This window comes from Poecilia mexicana, unplaced genomic scaffold (genome assembly GCF_051168715.1).
Source record: "Poecilia mexicana isolate PSO_F unplaced genomic scaffold, ASM5116871v1 scaffold_7, whole genome shotgun sequence".
In the NCBI taxonomy this organism is placed as follows: Eukaryota; Metazoa; Chordata; class Actinopteri; order Cyprinodontiformes; family Poeciliidae; genus Poecilia; species Poecilia mexicana.
The window spans coordinates 26,186,449-26,204,291 of NW_028263376.1; the positions used below are offsets into that span (position 1 = coordinate 26,186,449).

The 17,843-nt window shown below is 42.2% G+C and overlaps 1 protein-coding gene across 5 annotated transcripts in view; it reads left to right on the forward strand.

Annotated features, from left to right (window-relative positions):
• nav1a (neuron navigator 1a) overlaps positions 1 to 17,050 on the forward strand; it is an 84,218-nt gene extending 67,168 nt beyond the window's left edge. For 3 of the 5 annotated variants that reach the window (XM_088007344.1, XM_088007342.1, XM_088007346.1), the window contains 23 exons: positions 856 to 1,669; positions 1,770 to 2,291; positions 3,593 to 3,634; positions 5,139 to 5,287; positions 5,385 to 5,567; positions 5,661 to 5,740; positions 6,209 to 6,286; positions 6,846 to 6,929; positions 7,966 to 8,074; positions 8,176 to 8,297; positions 10,268 to 10,452; positions 10,549 to 10,711; positions 10,799 to 10,997; positions 11,086 to 11,174; positions 11,268 to 11,366; positions 11,470 to 11,641; positions 12,474 to 12,739; positions 12,853 to 13,004; positions 13,095 to 13,166; positions 13,252 to 13,457; positions 13,555 to 13,673; positions 13,772 to 13,960; positions 14,657 to 17,050. In XM_088007344.1, the coding sequence (XP_087863470.1) occupies positions 856 to 1,669; positions 1,770 to 2,291; positions 3,593 to 3,634; positions 5,139 to 5,287; positions 5,385 to 5,567; positions 5,661 to 5,740; positions 6,209 to 6,286; positions 6,846 to 6,929; positions 7,966 to 8,074; positions 8,176 to 8,297; positions 10,268 to 10,452; positions 10,549 to 10,711; positions 10,799 to 10,997; positions 11,086 to 11,174; positions 11,268 to 11,366; positions 11,470 to 11,641; positions 12,474 to 12,739; positions 12,853 to 13,004; positions 13,095 to 13,166; positions 13,252 to 13,457; positions 13,555 to 13,673; positions 13,772 to 13,960; positions 14,657 to 14,752 (4,190 nt within the window). In that variant the 3' untranslated portion in view covers positions 14,753 to 17,050. The remainder of the gene's footprint in view (positions 1 to 855; positions 1,670 to 1,769; positions 2,292 to 3,592; positions 3,635 to 5,138; positions 5,288 to 5,384; positions 5,568 to 5,660; positions 5,741 to 6,208; positions 6,287 to 6,845; positions 6,930 to 7,965; positions 8,075 to 8,175; positions 8,298 to 10,267; positions 10,453 to 10,548; positions 10,712 to 10,798; positions 10,998 to 11,085; positions 11,175 to 11,267; positions 11,367 to 11,469; positions 11,642 to 12,473; positions 12,740 to 12,852; positions 13,005 to 13,094; positions 13,167 to 13,251; positions 13,458 to 13,554; positions 13,674 to 13,771; positions 13,961 to 14,656) is intronic. The other 2 variants (XM_088007343.1, XM_088007345.1) reach the window with 2 other exon arrangements.
• The last annotated feature ends 793 nt before the right edge of the window (positions 17,051 to 17,843 follow it).

Here is a 17,843-nt window from a genome sequence, read left to right on the forward strand (position 1 = left end):
ACACGGGGAACTGTGAGTTTGTGTTGGGATGGGGTGGGGGGTGTGAAAGCTGTTCAAATATGTGTGTATGTATGTGTGTGTGTGTGTGTGTGTGTGTGTGTGTGTGTGTGTGTGTGTGTCTTTTGTGGGTTTCTAAATACTTTTAAATAACTCCAGATGTCCACAGGCTGCATGCTGGCGGGCCTCGTGCAACAGCACTTCTTCGACTCTGTTAACGACTGGTTTATAAACCTCACATAATGACTCCCATTAGATACGAATCATGAGTGTAAGGAGTAAGGACTTTGTGTGGGTGGTGGATACAGAGGAGCCTTCCTGTGTCAAATAGATTATTTTTCTCTGTAACGTCCAAGCAAATCCAATTAATCTGTATGTTGAGAAATGTGAGAAAAGGTATCAAAATCTCCTTCCTTTTACCTGCTTTTTATCACCAAAGGACTTCTCAAGTATAGAATTTTAAGTTAAACTGAGATTTTTTGTTGGTTTTTTTTTTTTCCATACAGACGAGTTACTTTTCCATGCCATGCTGCTCATATTCATCCCAGCACTTCACAGCTGGGACATTTAGAAATGAACTAACTGGAAAGCTGAAACACTTACTGGAAACTGACAACTATTTTAGGTCATCATGATGGAAAAGAGGAGTAACGGTGTGATAACAGTGTGTGTGGCTGTAGCCTGGCCAGCTAGCTAAAGTTCTGCTGAAACAGGGATTCGGCTTTATCAGCAGACAGTCAGACCTTTTAGGGCTTCAGATTAGATATCATGTCCTTTTGTAGAGCGGTTAGTCTCAGTCTTCACACCCAACCTTCTTGATTCTGTTGAAAGTCATCGCTGTTGTTTTTCCAACCGTAGGTTCTGTGAAGTCAGATGGGAAGCCCCTGGATAAATCCCGGCTAGCAGTGAAGGCTTCGGGACTTCAGCGCTCGTCCTCTGATGCGGGTAAAGACCATCGAAATGGCACTGGAAGCGGTGAGCAGCGAAAACCCCCATCTGGCCTGGTCAGGCCTTCAGCTGGTGGGAATTTCGGCTTCAAGAAGACCCCCACGTCTACCAGCAGCACTGCAAACAATCCCAGCACACCCACTGTTGGGAATTCAGGCGTCAGCTCCTTGCCCAGCGGCTCGGCAGCTGTGGGGAAGATTCCCAAAACATCTGGTATTCCCGTTAAGCCATGTACAGGTGGTGGAGGACGTAAGACAAGTCTGGATGTTTCAAACAGTGACCAAAGCGGCTTTCTGTCTTCAAATGCCAGAACCTCTCTTCAGTACCGCTCCCTGCCTCGTCCTGCAAAGACCAGCACCCTGACGCTGACCAGGCCGAGCTCAGCTCGCCCAATGAGCACCACCATGGACACTAGCTCTGGGCTAACAAAGCCTTCAACAACATTGCCGCAGGGCTCTAAGCTCAAGGAACCCGGCTCAGGACTAAGTTCTGGTAAGACTGGAGGACGTGGGATTCCCAGTCCCAGTCCTGTCAACCAAACTGACAGAGAAAAGGAGAAAGAGAGAGCCAAAGCTAAAGCAGTAGTGTCAGACTCTGAGTGTGGAAATGGGCCTTTGAAGGGTAATCCTGCTCAGACCCCTTCAGAGAATGGAGGGAAGCTTCATGGGCTCAGACCGCCCAGCAGTATCAAGGGCGTGGATCTGTCTTCACCCAACACCCAGAGGTATTCATACTCCTGTGCTCTGATTTACTCATCCATTTTTACATGCACTTTAACAAATCGTTACGTAACTGCTGCAACATTATCATTGTCTTTCCATCAGGTTGTCTGGGGTACGCAGTCTGGCAAAGCCTCCATCCATGGCCCAACTCGACAAGCTGAACTCCAATAGTCTGGACATAGATGTTCAGGACGGTCTTCCTCCAAAGATCCCTCCCTACTCTAAGCTCCAAGAACGTTCAAGCTCCCCAGGAATGTCAACGAGCCCCTGTCTGACCCCCAGCCCCGCACCTATACTCAATGTGAACTCCTCAGCCTGCTTTTCCGGCTCCGGCATTGGCCTGGGACCGAGGCAGGTCACTTCTCTCGGTGTTGGCGGGAATGAAGGCAGCACCTCTCCCCTGCTCTACCCTCGCACATCAGGACTACATCGCAGTTTGGAGAGTCTGCCCTTACAGATGAGTCTGGCTCCAGAACCCCAGGAGAGGGATAAAGAGAGGGTGAGGGGCACCTTCGGGAGAAGCACCAATGCCTTAGAGTCTCAAGACAAAGACCGAGAAGTGGACAGAGACCCTCCTTCTAGCTGGAGCTCTGGGAGTAAAGCCTCAATCACACTCAAAGACAGGTCAGTCAACTCCTGCTGAAATATAATCAGTAGATTTGTCATATTCTGTTTTACCTCAAAAAGACTTAATAAAAAAAACCCCCGGCAATCTAGCCCCACCTTCTGGTCAGTTCTGGAAGTGATAGACAAAGAACTCCTATATTCTCAAACTTCATGTTCAAACATCCAAATCATATTTCTGGGTGATGTTAAGAGCCAATGAATAAACAAATCCCTTTTTTAAAACTATTAAACTGGTTTAGTATAGTAGGCAAGATAATTGACCCTTGAGATGCACAATTGTTTTACTGAGAGCCTAATTTTTGAATATAAAACATGAGGAATTTTAACTGAAACATGATTGACTAATGGGTCTTTTTTTTACACAAAGATAAATAAATAAATTGAATGTGAAGTTCAAACTGTGGTAAGACTTACAGAAAATAATCAGTTATAATCTGTAGCAACCTACTGTGAAGAGTTGTGCCCACTCCTGTAAGCCAGTGTCCCACAAAGCCCTTTTACTGTGAACATTGGTGTAAACTGTACACTCACACCCAGATTGTTGAGAAACTCGAGAGCTGTTTGATCAAATCCACTGGTTATACAATTTCACATTTTTACAATTCCATTTATATTTTCTGTGCCACAGACTGGATGGACTACACATTGGATCCAGAGTCTAGACTTTGACACTTGTTGATTTAGGATCTTGTAGAGTACAACTTGAACCACAGGAAATTCAAATGTTTCCATTAACAAATTAAGCAGACAGGTAGCTAGATCCAATGTCCTGTTCATGTAGACGCAGGTGTGAAACTGTGGCAACTGCAAAACACTAGGAAGTTTTTATACCTGTATGTCTTAAGCATGTCCCAATTTGAATTTGAAAATGAACTTTGAAAATGGCTTTTGTTGTTAATCCACTGTTTTGTTTTGTTTTTTTGGTCAAAAGAGAAAATAATAATGAGCAAGGTGCTTAAATATTAGTGAATTTTATTTATTGTTTTTATTTTATTTGTTATTTTTAATAGCCATGGAGTCATTTTTTTCTTCTGTGGAAACCGTTGATATTTTTAAATGAAAAGCCGTAAAAACAAGTAAATTTAACCTGCTACGCACATGTACACATTAACGAGCTGCTGAGACGTTATTACCACAGGCCTGTTATCAGTGCTAAACCAGCAGCTCTGATTGTAGTCATAATTACTGGCTGCCACAAGCTGCCTGCCAGTCGTATTTCGCCTCTTTGTGCCTGTTCCTGAGAGCTCAATAAGTCCCTGCACTGGTGCTCGCATAACGACTTTCTTTCATTTCCACAGTTCCCAGAGAGACAGAAACACACTGCCAAAGAAAGGTTTAAGGTATGTGAGTTCACACACAGAGTTATTCTCTTAAATCCACAGCTTGGTTTATCCCTGTGTTCAGGATCTATACGGACTCTATGGTACAGGCTACTTTATTACTCAGGAGATACCCAATGCTGTTGTGTGGGTGTTTGTAGCCATGCCTTGGTGCAAGGGCGTAGGTTCGGTCTAAGTTTTGGTGGGGACCTTGACCCCCCCCGGCAGCACAGTGAAATGCCCAAGAGCACCGAACATTTTTGAGAAGGGGGGGGAAACCACATTGGCTTAATAACCCCCTCCCCCCAACCATAACCATATCATACATCTTGTGTATACAACCAGATACAGTCATACTCAGCAGATCAGTTCAAGAACACTTTACTTTTTCCTTTACAAAATTCAGCAAACGTTACAAGATCAAAAGAAATATCCTCTGGATACAGCAAACACAATTGCAGATAAGAAGAAATCAATAATAAAATAAAAAAGAAAAAATATTACATAATTAACAGACCTATTCTACCTCACATTCAGTGCTGACCTTACTAAACACCGGACTTTACAACAAATGCGTTGCGTGATAGATATCTAACTTATGGGTCCACTCACTGTACTTACAGCCGACGTAGCGAAATGACTTCTAATGTCTGTCCTTTTCTTTTTTGGTGGCGACATGGTCTCGGAGACTCAGAAGGAGACGCGTGTGCCCAGCTAGCCGCCGCCTTTTGCAGCTAATCAAAGAACGTCCGACGATTCAACTGACTCCCCCTCCCCCCGACAGCACCGTTCCGACACGGTCTCGGAGGCTCATAATAAATGTCAAACTAAGAAGCTTCCGTTCCGCGCACCGCCTGTTGCTGCTAATCAAAGATCGTAGATCCACGTTCTTTGAGCCAATATGGCAAAAATTGGTCGGGACTTTTTCATATCCTGTGAATATTGGTCGGGACATGTCCCTACCGTCCCTACCCAAACCTACGCCCATGCCTTGGTGTGGCTGTGCTGATATGCGATTAGACAATCGAAACAGTGAACTGCACCAGTGTGTCTTCCATCCTGAGCGAAATGTTTTGTGTCTCGAAACGTTTTTATTAAACATTGATTTCCCATAAATGGGGGCATGGGAGTTATTCTTGTAGCCATTTCTTAAACTATTTCTTGTTATTCTGATTTGAACTGCTATTAATACAAATGTGCCTCTGTGTCACATGGTATAATAAACAATTGTTTCTGAATTTGCAGTCTCCCTCCCCCTTAAAAAATGCACATAAATTATAGGTTGGCTTTAACTGGAAAAACAAAAACAAAACAAAACAGTCTTTTGGTGCAGATTATGCTACTACATCAAAAAGTCAGGTTTATTTTAAAGCTTTATCCATATCCTGTTTAGTGGGTTGTAAGGCATCATTTTTGACCATTAAGCACAAAAGCATTTTTATTTGATTCCCAAAAAATGTCATTTTGAAGCTCCAAGCCTTCTCTATCAGCTTTGGGTGGCTGACTTTTTCCGCTCTCGTTTCAGTTTCAGTGGACCCTCTCAGCCCGAGGAGGAAGCAAAAGAGAAAGGAGAGAGGAGACACTCGCATACCGTCCTCAGTATGACGGACTCCCTCACCCTCCCACTGCTGTCCTCACCCACCTCCCTGCCCCGCGCCTCGAAGACCAGTATGGGTCTGTATCAAACACCAGCTAATATTTTGCACCATCTAGCAGGAGCTCCGCGTTATTTTTGACAAATATTTTTTCTATATCTCTGCTGTCACAACAGTGCCCAGCCCCGTAGGCGGACCCAACAGGATGACCCGGTCCAACAGCATCCCGACACAAGACGCCTCCATGGAGCTCTACAGCGCGTCGCCGCTGGGCAGCACCATGTCCCTGGCCGAACGTCCGCGCAGCATGGGGATGGTTCGCTCTGGATCCTTCAGGGACAGGGAGCCCAATGATGAAGGTGAAGCACTAGATTACTTTCGCGGTTTATTTATCAACGTAATCTACGTGCAGCGTTTTCTTAACTTTGTCTCTCTTCACGTTCACTTCCCAGTTCATGGGTCTGTTCTCTCCCTGGCCTCAAACGCCTCGTCGAGCTACTCTTCGGTGAGTGTGGGCAGCGTGCAGAATCAGGTAGATACAGATTAGTTTTTTTTTTTGGTATGAATGTTGGTTTGGAAGGTGGAGGAAGTTATGCTTTTTTTTTTTTTTCTTGCTTCATGCTTTAAACAGCGCACACCTGAGATAATGATCAGTACCTTATTTAGTCTCCTATGCTTTCCTTTCCTCTCCACTTCTCTCCTACCCCCGCTGTCCTCTCTAACTTCTTGACTTTGATTCCCTCCTTCCCGAGGCTGAGGAAAGGATTCAGGGGGAGGTGAGTGTTTTCTTCACAGCCTAGTCACGCTCGCTGTCTCATCTCCTTCTTTTTCCCCTTTCATCCATCAATCCCATCCTTGTCGTTTTTGAGTAAACAAGTCGCCTCATCATTCTTTGGTCACCATCTTTTCATGTATTGAGTAATATGTCAGACACTCTTAAAGTGATGCTTTAAATCATATAATTTAAGGTCTATTTTAATTTTTTTTTTTTTCAACACAGCAAATCCGCATGTTAAGGAGAGAGCTGGAGTCATCGCAGGAGAAGGTTTCCAATCTGACCACACAGCTAACAGCGAATGTATGTATCATGTCTGTTACCGTCTGCCGCATAACTTTCTAGCCTTGTTTTACAAAAAAAAAAAAAAAAAAAAAAAGCATCTTTAGTATCATCTTCGCTGACATTTGGTAACTGGTTCCTTCTGCCTAATGTCAGTCAGCGCTCCGACAGACATTTAGGCATAGCTTTGTACAAAACACGAGTCATCTACGCCTTCCTTTGAGATATGTACAGACCTTGTTAAAACCAGAACAAATGCTCCAAACGCAGAATTTTGGTGAACTGGATAAATGAGATGACTTGTTTTATTATTTTTGCTAGCCTTGCATTACAGAGCAGAACACAATTTTCTCTCCTCTCTTAGGCCATAAAGGAAAAGATTGGAAAAGAGGTGGATATTGCAAAATGGCTTCCCGTTCAACCTTTGTGTCCTTCAACGATTTAAAGGAGAGCAATCTAGCTGAACAATGTCTAAATTATGTTCTGCCGTTTTAGACTTAAAAATTAACGCTGTGCACATATCCTCTCTGTGACAACTACTTAGAAACTTTATTTTAAGATTTTCATCTTTTGTGAACAGGCAAACCTAGTGGCTGCCTTCGAGCAAAGCCTGGCCCTGATGACAGCTCGGCTGCAGAGTCTGTCGATAAGCCATGAACAAAAGGTACCATTCCAGCTGCACTTTCAAACTCAAACACACACAAAACAGATTCCAACACCACACTTATCTAAAGAGCAGCGAGCTTAACGAGCCGGAGCTCCGTGAGGCGACTTTGATCACAGCCTGCAGCAGGAGCTAAATGTGGATTAGAGGCCGGGCAATCGGGAACAAATAGTATGGAAGAAAGATGTGGAAAACGAATAAAAAAAACCCACTTTTTAAGTTGAACAGACGAGCATGCATGTGCACCTGCAGCTCCGGCCCTTCACTCCTGTGTCTAGTTTGGGTTTAAATGAACTCGTCACTGCCTGAGGCTGTGCTTGATATAAGGGCATGCATGAGGAGTCTCTCGGAGATCATCACGCCTTGCTGCTTCTTCTGAAAGTCCGGTCTGTACCGGACCAGAAAAGTCTTTGTTGTAAGTGCCAGTGCAGTGACCTGTGCAGATCAGCATGGAGCTCAGCACCGTCTAACCTTGAGATGGGCCGGGTGGCTCCACTGAGAGCAAAGGGGCCATCAGCTTTAGAAGAAAACAAGCAGAGCAGAAACACTCAGTTCATCTGGAGCCTCTGTCTTATTACTGAAACCTTTGGGGAAGATTACACACAGTCTCATCATGGCTGTCTGACTTTACTTCAGTGTCAATGTAAGCATCGTTTACATCAGCACATTAAACTACCTCTCTGAATTTAAACAACAGAAGTTGCACCAAAATGCTGCAATGTTGGGACAAAACTAAATGTAATATTCATTACTTTGCAAAAAAAAAAAAAAAAAAACATAGCGAGAAATCAGCTGGACCAAATAAAACTTTAAAGTTTTTCCAGGACTTCAGCATAGCTCCACTGATTTGGCGCTTTGTCATTCAGAACACAGATAAAACAAAAATCTGTTGGTGTTTGACTCCTGCACATTCAGACAACTTCGTTAATCCTCGTTGGTAATTCATTTACAGTCCACAATTTAATACATTCACCTCTAACATGCATCCACTAACCAAGACTGGAAACTAATTTTGTCCTCTGAAATATTTGTGCAGGACTCAGAGCTGGTGGAGCTGCGGGAGACGATCGAAGCCCTGAAGACCAGGAATGAAGAAGCGCAGGCCGTCATACACGGAGCCTTAAACAGCCAAGACAACATGAAAGGTTTGTAGATCAACCAGGCAGTCGCTCCATGCATGCCTTTCTCCCTCCTCCGCTTCCTCCTCAAAACTGTTGTGACTAACTTCAAGCTTCCTTTCTTTCAGACCTTCGCATCCGACGTCAGAACTCATGTGAGAGCATCTCCAGTCTGAACAGCTTGACCAGCATGTCGAGCGTGGGCAGCTTGAAAGATCAAGACGCAAAGAAGAAGAAGAAGAAGAGCTGGGTAAGGAGTGGGACTTCAAAAGCGGTGTTTTTTTTTGTTTGTTTTGTTTTTAACTCACAGCTTGTTTTATTTATTTTTTTTGGTGAACTTCATCCTCAAAAAAAAAAAAAAATTAAAAAAAAGACTGAGCAGCATGGTTGACCACTGTCTCCCTCCTTTGTGTTGTGTTATTTGGCCCTTTCAGGTTTTTGAGGTAAGTGTTGTCACCGTGTGATCATACAAACTCCTATAATTTCCGTCCACACAGCATGATGGGTCGTCTGAACTACAGTTCCTTCATCTCTGCTGATTGACTTGCTGCTCTGCAGATCAATGCTCTGGCCCTGATCTTCAACTGTTTCATTAAATCGATGGTTATGAATCAGTCGTGAGAGGCAAGCAGCAGACATGATGTGCATTTAAAATAATTAACCACCGCTCAGATGACTGTCATTAGATGTGCTTAAGTGTGTTTCTCCTCATTTACGTGATTAACTTGAGTCGTATTCTTCGGAATAAATGTGAGAAGTTATTAATTTGATCAACGTGGAAATTATGTCTAGTTACTCAGCAGTTTGCTTATAAAATTAAGCAAAAAAAAATTTAAGGGAATAGTTTGTCATTTTAGAGAAATGGGTTTCCTTTTGAATTTATTTAAGACGCTCAGAGCAGTTAATCAAATCAATCCATTGTCTGTTTTATAATTAAAAGAGTAAAAAATGCAGTACCTGTTTGAGAACCGATCGCTGTGGTGTGGTGTAATTGCCAATTGTCCTTATTCAAAAATTTCCACAGATTTTCTTTGTTTTAGATTCCTTCTTTCAAAATAATAATAAAAAAAATATATAATCTGATTAATTGCAATTTTTAAACCAGTCGCACACACAATCCTTTACAGTCAAACATATTCCTTTGGTGTTTGAAAGCATAGAATATATTGGAAAACTTCGTCAACTTTGTACGTAATGTATAGCAATAACAGGTAATTAAGCAGCATAATCAGCAAATCCCACAGTTTTATCCCATTTTCAACTGAAAGGTGTTTAGATCATTTAAATTTACATCATTAAAACAAGGCTTAAATGTTGTAGGGGTGGCAGTGAAGTAGAAACATTGTTGAGTACCACAAAAGAAGATGGAGTTTCTGTCACAGCCATTCCTTATTGTTGTGTCTTTTAAGTCATCCGAAAAAGTTTGTGGAAGTCTGGCTTTAGCTGCTAATCACATTTTGCATTCTACGACAGATGTGTGGGACGGTGATGTCTACCATCACATTATTTACCCACGAAGGCATTTTTTACTGTGAGAGGGAAACACAGCTGTGTGACTGTGGTATTAGGAGTAAGATTTGTAGAATTCCTTATTTTCAGCTATGTTTTAAAGCTATTTTTCACATGAAAATAGATTAAATTTAAAAAAACGAAAATCCCAAACTGTTGCAAACTATTATATTTCTACAAATTGAAATCATTGATTATATTTGACTTAAGTACAGGCTCATAATATGACATCCAACTCAACGTCATTTGGCTCCGGCTGGAAAACACATTTGAACTTTGTTAGAAGTTTGAGATTCTATTTACAGGTAATCTGGTAATTATTTTGTGAATGTCTACTGCCCCCTACTGTTTCCCCCGAAACGCATACAATTACACAACATTTAAAAACAAAGGTGTTAACAAATTGAAAATGCAAGCACAACTGAGTTTGGTAACTTTACTCACTGTTCTTTTTTTAACTCGAGGATTTTTTTTCTAAAAAAAAAAAAATTCTAAATATAGATAAGGCCAATGGAAAGATATTAATGTCTGGGTTACATGCAGTACATGTGGGGTTTTCCACTGCAGCATCTGAAAAATGACAAACTTGTCCCTTAATGTGAAGCATGTCTGTATTTATTTAACTCTTAACTCTTTTTCAATCCCCAGAGTTATTAAATGTCGTTTCCTGTCTGATTGACTTTCTGCGTTTGCTTCCATGTGTCTGTGCAGCTGAGGAGCTCCTTCAACAAGGCTTTCAGTATCAAAAAAGGCTCCAAAACCTACTCAGACATCGAGGAAATCGCCACCCCCGACTCCTCAGCTCCCAACTCGCCGAAGATGGCTCACGAGGGAGGAGAAGTGGGCGAGGACCTGCCTTCGTCGCTGAAAATGTCAGCATCCGCCACGTCTTCCATGTAAGTAAACATGTAAGCAAACGGGTTTGAAGCAATTTTTTTTAAAAAATGCCTTTGTGGGTTTCTGGTTATGATGTTTCTCTGGTTATTTTGTAGGATCATGGAAACAGTGGAAGAGGGGGACAATGGCGAAAAAGCGGTATCAGAGTTACGGTCTGAACTCTGGGAGAAAGAGAGGAAGCTGACAGACATCCGTCTGGAGGCCTTAAGCTCTGCCCATCAGCTGGAGCAGCTCCGAGAGGCCATGAACAACATGCAGGTTTGCGTTTCAGGAATTCTGCTGGTTGATTTTGTTGTTTTTTGTCTGTATGGTTTGAAGCTAAAACTTAATCTATTTGTGCTCTAGTCCACCGTGGACAACCTAAAGGCAGAAAACGACCACTTGAAAACAGGAAGTAATTTCCCTGTCTCCGGCCCGGGTCCCACCTCCTCCACCTCTCAGCCGTCGGGGCTGGCTTCTCTCCTGGGGCCTTCTGGGAATCCGCCGATGAGCATGTCCCTCACCAAGTCCTTCAGCCTAAGCTTAAATGATTGTAAAGCTCCAGGTAAAGAACAAAAAAGAAACCCCAGTCAACATTCAGCTCTTGCAATTTCTTTGATAATCTAATATAACTGTTTGCTTCTTTCTGTCAGAAGTGTCTTCTTGTGACTTGCTAAGTACGTCGTCTCAGCATGAAGAGGTCTGCGCAAAAGTCCTGGTTCGCACCGGAGACCAAGTGGAGGTAAATTCATAAAAACCCTTCCAACGGCAACAAACACAGATATTATCGGGGTTTTTATTTCAGAGCAATCTGTGCGCTCTTCTGCGTCCTCAGGACAGGAAACAGCTGCAGGAGTTCTGCCTGGGCTCAGTGACAATCAGCCAACGAACTGACTGGACCTGCCTCGACTCCCTCGTTGCTAAGACCTTTCAAGTGAGTCTAAATTTAGCATTTTGCTCGATATTCAACCAAAGGGTTTTGCTCTAAATAATGTAGCTGAGTATTAATGGCGACATTCTTTTCTTTTATTGCTCAGGACTACTTGAGTCAAGTGGACCCGACAGGAAGCCTGGGTTTGACCTGCGACTCTCTGCACATGTACCAGCTGAACCAAGGAGTGCAGAGGACAATAGGGGGGGACGGGCCTCAGGTCTTGCCCCATCAATGCCTCGGCAGTGGCCCAGTTCAAATTTTTGCAACCTTGAAAGGTGAGCAGTACATGTTCTGTGGTTGATTTTTGTTGTTTTTAAATATCGACAAAGACAATTTAAGAATAAGTATAATGGCTGACAACAGGGCTAAAACAGCTGATTGGTTTAAATGTGATGAATGAATTATTAAACATAATCGTCAACTGATTTAGTAGTTTATTAATTGTTTAGTTTACTGACTAATTGCAATAAGAACAAAATATTCAGTAACAGCAGTAATTAAGTCAAAACTGTGGAAAAAAATAAATACATATTTTATTTGAAAAAAAAATTATAATAATTGTCTGTAAATGTATTCTACCCAGAACGTCTCCAGTGGCATAGTTTTAATTTCACCTGGTTAAAATTTGGTAAAAAAAGGAAGAAAAAAAAATCTCCCATTAAGCACATTTCTCTATCCAATTATTAATTGGTTAATCCAAATACATAGATCAGTTCTAACCTGTATTGATAAGTAAAGCAGAGAGGGCTGAGCTTTTAACATGTTGATGGTAGAAGTATATATTTTTTTTATTTTCAGATGTATCCTTTGCTACAAATGATCAAAAGAAATCCTGTCACAGCATTTGAGACAATGAAATGTTTATTTTATTGCTATATTTATTTTAAAAACTGTTGGATTATTTGTATGTTTTATGTATTTCTAGTGTTGTATAAAATAAGCTTAAGTGGATAAATGAAAAATCTACAGAATGTGCCAATTCTTTTAGCGTCAGAATAATCCTCACTTTATTTTTACAGAAATAATCCACAGTTGCTGCCATTCACCATTTCAGCCGGTTTTACGGTAAATGTAAAAACTTCTAAAACTCCACGGGTTCCTTTCCAGGTCTCAGAGAAAAAAGTGTCGATTCGCTGGTGTTTGAGACTCTGATACCGAAGCCCATGATGCTGCACTACATCAGTCTGCTAATGAAGCACAGACGCCTGGTTCTCTCCGGACCCAGCGGGACGGGAAAGACATATCTGGCCCAGCATCTGGCCCACTACCTCCTGCAGCGGAGCCAGATCGACACGTCGGACAGCGACCACGAGTCGTGCGTGTTGGGTCGCTGTGCTGCCGTCACCTTCAACATGCACCGGCAGTCACAGAAGGTAAAACACACCTTTGAGCTATTTTTAACAGCTACGCTCGCTGAAAAATTACACACGTTAGCTTGTTGTTGTCGTCTCGCTTGAGAAATAGTCGTATTTCCTCACATTTGCAGGATTTGCAGTTGTACCTGTCAAATCTGGCAAATCAGATTGACAGAGAGAGCGGAGGAGAGGTGCCACTGGTTGTTGTCATAGACGATATCAGCGATTCGGCAGCCATCACTGAGCTCGTCAACGGAGCCCTCACTTGCAAGTATCACAAATGGTAGGTGCTCGGTTTATCGGACGTAGGATGTTACCGGAGAGCGACGCTGTTTGCTGAAAGTTAAACGTCTCATCTCGGATTGTCTCTTAGTCCTTACATTATTGGAACAACCAATCAGCCTGTGAGGATGACGTCTAATCACGGCCTGCACCTTAGCTTCAGGTGAGCACATGAAATTCACGATATCGCCTCTGGATTTCTGACAGCATGGGTTGCAAAATAAGCATTTCTTTAAAACTTGCAATAGGATGGTTACATTCTCCAATAACGTGGAGCCAGCCAATGGGTTCCTGCTGAGGTATCTGCACCGTAAAGCCGTGGAGGCCCACCAGGAGGAGGAGCGTGACCCGACGCACCGCCAGACACTCCTGCGTGTCCTCGACTGGATCCCTCAGCTCTGGTACCACCTGCACGCCTTCTTGGAGAAACACAGCACCTCAGACTTTCTCATAGGTGAGACAAGGTGTATTCTGGTTTAAACCGGACCTGGTTTTGTTGTTTTATTGAGGAGGGTAAGCAGGGGTTTGACTACACGGATTGCCTCCTGCAGGTCCCTGCTTCTTCCTGTCATGCCCAGTGTCAGTAGCAGAGTTCAGGCAGTGGTTCATTGACCTGTGGAACCACTCCATCATACCGTACCTCCAAGAGGGAGCCAAAGACGGCATCAAGGTGAGCAAACGCTGACTTCCCAAGTGTAAAACTTGCCGTATAGATGTGTAAAAATATAATTCCTGCAACAACAGCCTGTTCTCTGTCTGTCCTCCAAGGTGCATGGTCAGAAAGCAGTGTGGGAGGACCCCGTGGAGTGGGTGAGAGGCACTCTGCCATGGCCAAATGCACAGCAGGACCAGGCCAGGCTCTTTCACCTCCCTCCTCCCAGCATTGGGCTGCCCAGTGAGGAGAAGAAGCCCCCCAAAGATACACCTCCACCCAGCACTCTGGAGTCAGACCCTCTGGTGAGTTAACAGTCCTTACTGCTGCTATAATTACTAATGGAGTAGTTTAGAGACAGGTGAGCCCAAAGGACTCGTAACCCTGACAGGTTTGGATTCATAAGTTTAACCTTAACCTTGAAGACAGGCGTCTCATAAAATATGACAATGTAAAAGCAAAATAAAACACAGGAAAATACTGGTTTTATTTATATTTTATCAAAAATAGCATGTCAAAAATGACATTAAAATGAGTACAAATAAATGCTTTACCCTACCCTGGGATGATCTTGTCTCTTCATCAGACCTTTGACCTTTCTATCAAATAATCTTAAGCAAAAGAATAAATAAAAAAAAACCTTCTTTAAAAATAGAGTAAATTATTTGCATCTACTGTGGTTGCTTTAAAGAATAGACGGTGTGTACATGTTGATGTTATTTTGTAGAAAGATCAATGTGGCTTCAAGAAACTGTGGGAAGGACAATTACACATTTTCTCACAGCTTGCACATTAATTGAAGGTGCTTAACATTATATTTTCACAAAGCTGTTAACCAAACTGATTAGTCAGTGTAGAAAGGCCTCATGCAAAACTAACAAATCATATGTCCTAGTCAAATACTTAAGAGATATTTCACGATGAATTTTACACACGCAAAAGTAAATTTTTGAAAACAACCTTGTCGACTGACGCTTTGATTTTCTCAACCTGCCTCCCAGATGGCCATGTTGCTGAAGCTTCAGGAGTCTGCCAACTATATCGAGTCTCCAGAGAGGGAAGGCTGCCTGGATCCCAGTCTGCAGACTACACTCTGAGCCGATGGCAGCGTGGATCAAAGGAGAGTTTAAAGGACTCTGGAGTGAATATTATAGTGTGCTCAGTGAGCAGCTTCAATTTAAAGCTAGCTGTAAAGATGGGGGTGGGGGGAGGGTTATGAACTAAGGGTTTTCTCTGCCCTGCTTCCGAGGGACTGGGAATACAAACCGACGTCGGAAAGAAAATGTGATGATCAGACATGGTTCTTCCTCTTGCCTTGGTGTCCCAGATTGATTGGGTTTTTGTTTAATCTGCAAGTGCATGGTGAAAGGAAATGTTATGATGCAAAATATTACCTGTAATCCCAACCATCAAGACTCATTTGTTTCCTTTTAATTCTGTTGAAACGACCGTTTTGTTTTTTTGTTTGTTTGGGGTTTTTTTTTTACAGCTACTGGTGCTCACAGGTTTTCGTTGAAGGCAGGCACTTCACTTCAGCCGATTGTGTTAGCGGATTCCCCCCGTGAGTTGGACCGTCACTGGACATAAGGCCAAAATGCACTTTATTTTCTACTTGCGAAAAGGGGACTTGGAGAAAGAGCTTTGTCAGTGAATGTGGTGAAAGAGGGGTTGCCGGTATAGCCAAAAAGTGCAGTTCATGGATAAATCCTGCAGATGGCAGCCTCTGCCAGGTCCTGCCTCATTGGTGGACTTTGTCCTTGCAAAGGTGCTCGCCAGATTACGACACACGTGAAAACGCATTTATGAACATAGCCTTGAATGTTTCTCTACTTTTTTTTTTTTTATAATTTTCTCGCTTACTGTTGATCAGTTTGCCAAGCTGTGGAGATGTAAAAGGAACGTGCATGGATGACTAATGACATGACTCTTCAATTAATCAGTGGCTTAAAGTTGGCAATTTCACAACCGCAGAAGTGAAACACGGACACAAACACAGCTTGTTGATCAAGTTTACCGTCTCTGACTATGCTTGCGTGCAGTATGTTCTCTATTTAGATCACTTTAAAAACACACAGCTGTGTTGCAAAAAAAAAAAAAAAAACAGCTAAAGATGCTGATTTTGTAGGATTTTGTACTCGAGTCACCTTCATCCATCGCCTCACCTACTTTCTGAACAGACAACACACATTTAAAAATGAGAGCTAGTGACAGAAAGGTACGCTGTGTTTGTGACTTCTGGGTTGTTATTCACATATGATCTTGCGAGGGGAAGTGGAGAGCAGCTGTTTTAAAAAAGAAACAAAGCATAAATAGTTTCCTTCCTCTTTTCATTTGTTTTTTTATATCATGAGATTTTATCTGAACTCAAAAAGAAGTCTCCACACACGTATTAAGTTATGAGAATTAAGTTTAAAGTTGTTTGTAATTTTTTTTTTTGTGCACAAATTATGTTAGTAACAGTATTTATTGCTCATATCTTGACTGTTATGAGATAAAGGACGGTGGAGGAGGAGAAGCAAAGTGCTGGTAATGGAGAACTACGTGCTCCCCCACCTCAACCCTGATGTACCTCAGACTGCCATATTTGGTCAACGTTCCCCTGATTCCCTTTGAAGGTGTAAAAGTAAAGACGTGATGCCTAAAAGTCTATCTGTGCCTGAAATACAGTCGGGCCTAAAGCTCCTCTCAAGCTGCTTGCTGCCACCAGGAGGCCTCGGTTTGGAGGAGACGTCCTCTGAACCACTCTGATGTCGCTTTAAAACGGTGACCTGATGTTTGGGTGCTTAGTGGCTTATTGGTCCTGTGGGTGAGCTGTTAGAGAACACGACAGGTATCGGCGTATGAGAATGTGTACCACGACTGGGCTGTTTGTGTGCAATTTGACACAGTTTGACCCCAGAGACTGAGAGACTTGTGGCAAGTGGTGAGATGTGAGAATATTCCTATCATTCGTTGGACCTACTGCAATTCAACCGTATCATAGCAAAGAGTTTTGATAACTGGAAATCTTCCTTTTTTCTTTTTTTCTTTTTTTTTTTTGCCTTTTTTTAACAACAGAAATGTGTTTGTCTTTTTGTTTCGCTTTTCTTAGAATATTTGTAAAGTTTTCTTTCTCTTTTGTACATGAATGACATCACCGTTGTGAACACTGTACATAGCCACTGCATCTGCGACAATCATTGAAGCGAAGAGAGATCAAAGAAAAGCTTTGCCCGTTGATGCAGAAAATGAGCATCCTGTTTTTTCTTTTCTTGTCTTTTTTTTTTGTCTTCCTCCTGCAGGAAGGAGCACTTGGATTAAAAGACTTCATGAAATGTCATGTCTCTATAGTCGCATCAGATTCCATATGTCTATCTTTAAGCACTGGACATAATAAAATCATGTCATTTTTCACACCTTTGACTGTTGGTTGGATGGCTGCACTTTATTACCCACTAGGGGGCGTCACACATTTGTGACTCTTGTTATTTTTTTTACTTTTTCCTATTGTTTTAGAATAAGATGCTAGGTCAGGTTTTCACTTGATTCATTGCATGTGCAGGATTCAAAAACTTTGAACATTTGTACTTTCATGCAGAAAAATAATAAACCAAACACAGTTACGTTAACAGCTTCACAATAAAGTAACCGAACAAAAGCAACTATAAAGCAGCGTAAGTATATGAGAAAAACTAAATCAGGGGGAAAAATGAAGTTCACCCTAAATATTATTCAATTCAATACGTTCTAAATTTTAAAACCACTCCATTATGCTGTTCACAAACAGCCTTGGAAGCATCGGACTGAGCTTGGCACATCCATCTATTTGCTAATTGCTGCTGCCACTAGTTTGAAGGAACCGAGCGGAGAAAGCATAAGGTAGAGGTCCATAGAAATAGGTGGCGCTTTGTGAGTGGAAGTGTTTAGGCACCTCCAATGGCTGCCACAGGAGGCTCAAGGATTTCTCAAACATGAATGAAAGACTCAAAACACAGGTATGTTTTTCACGCAGGAATAACGTGATATTAATCTCACAATAGTTGATTTTACATAATACTGCTCCTTTAAATAACATAATTTTCCAACTTAAATGAAAACCTAGACTCAAAAAGGAGTATATATGTGGATGCATACGGAATTGTATGTGAACTTGAGTTTCCATTTATTTTCTTGGTTTTATGCTGTAGCCTTTCCAGTCTCTTATATGGA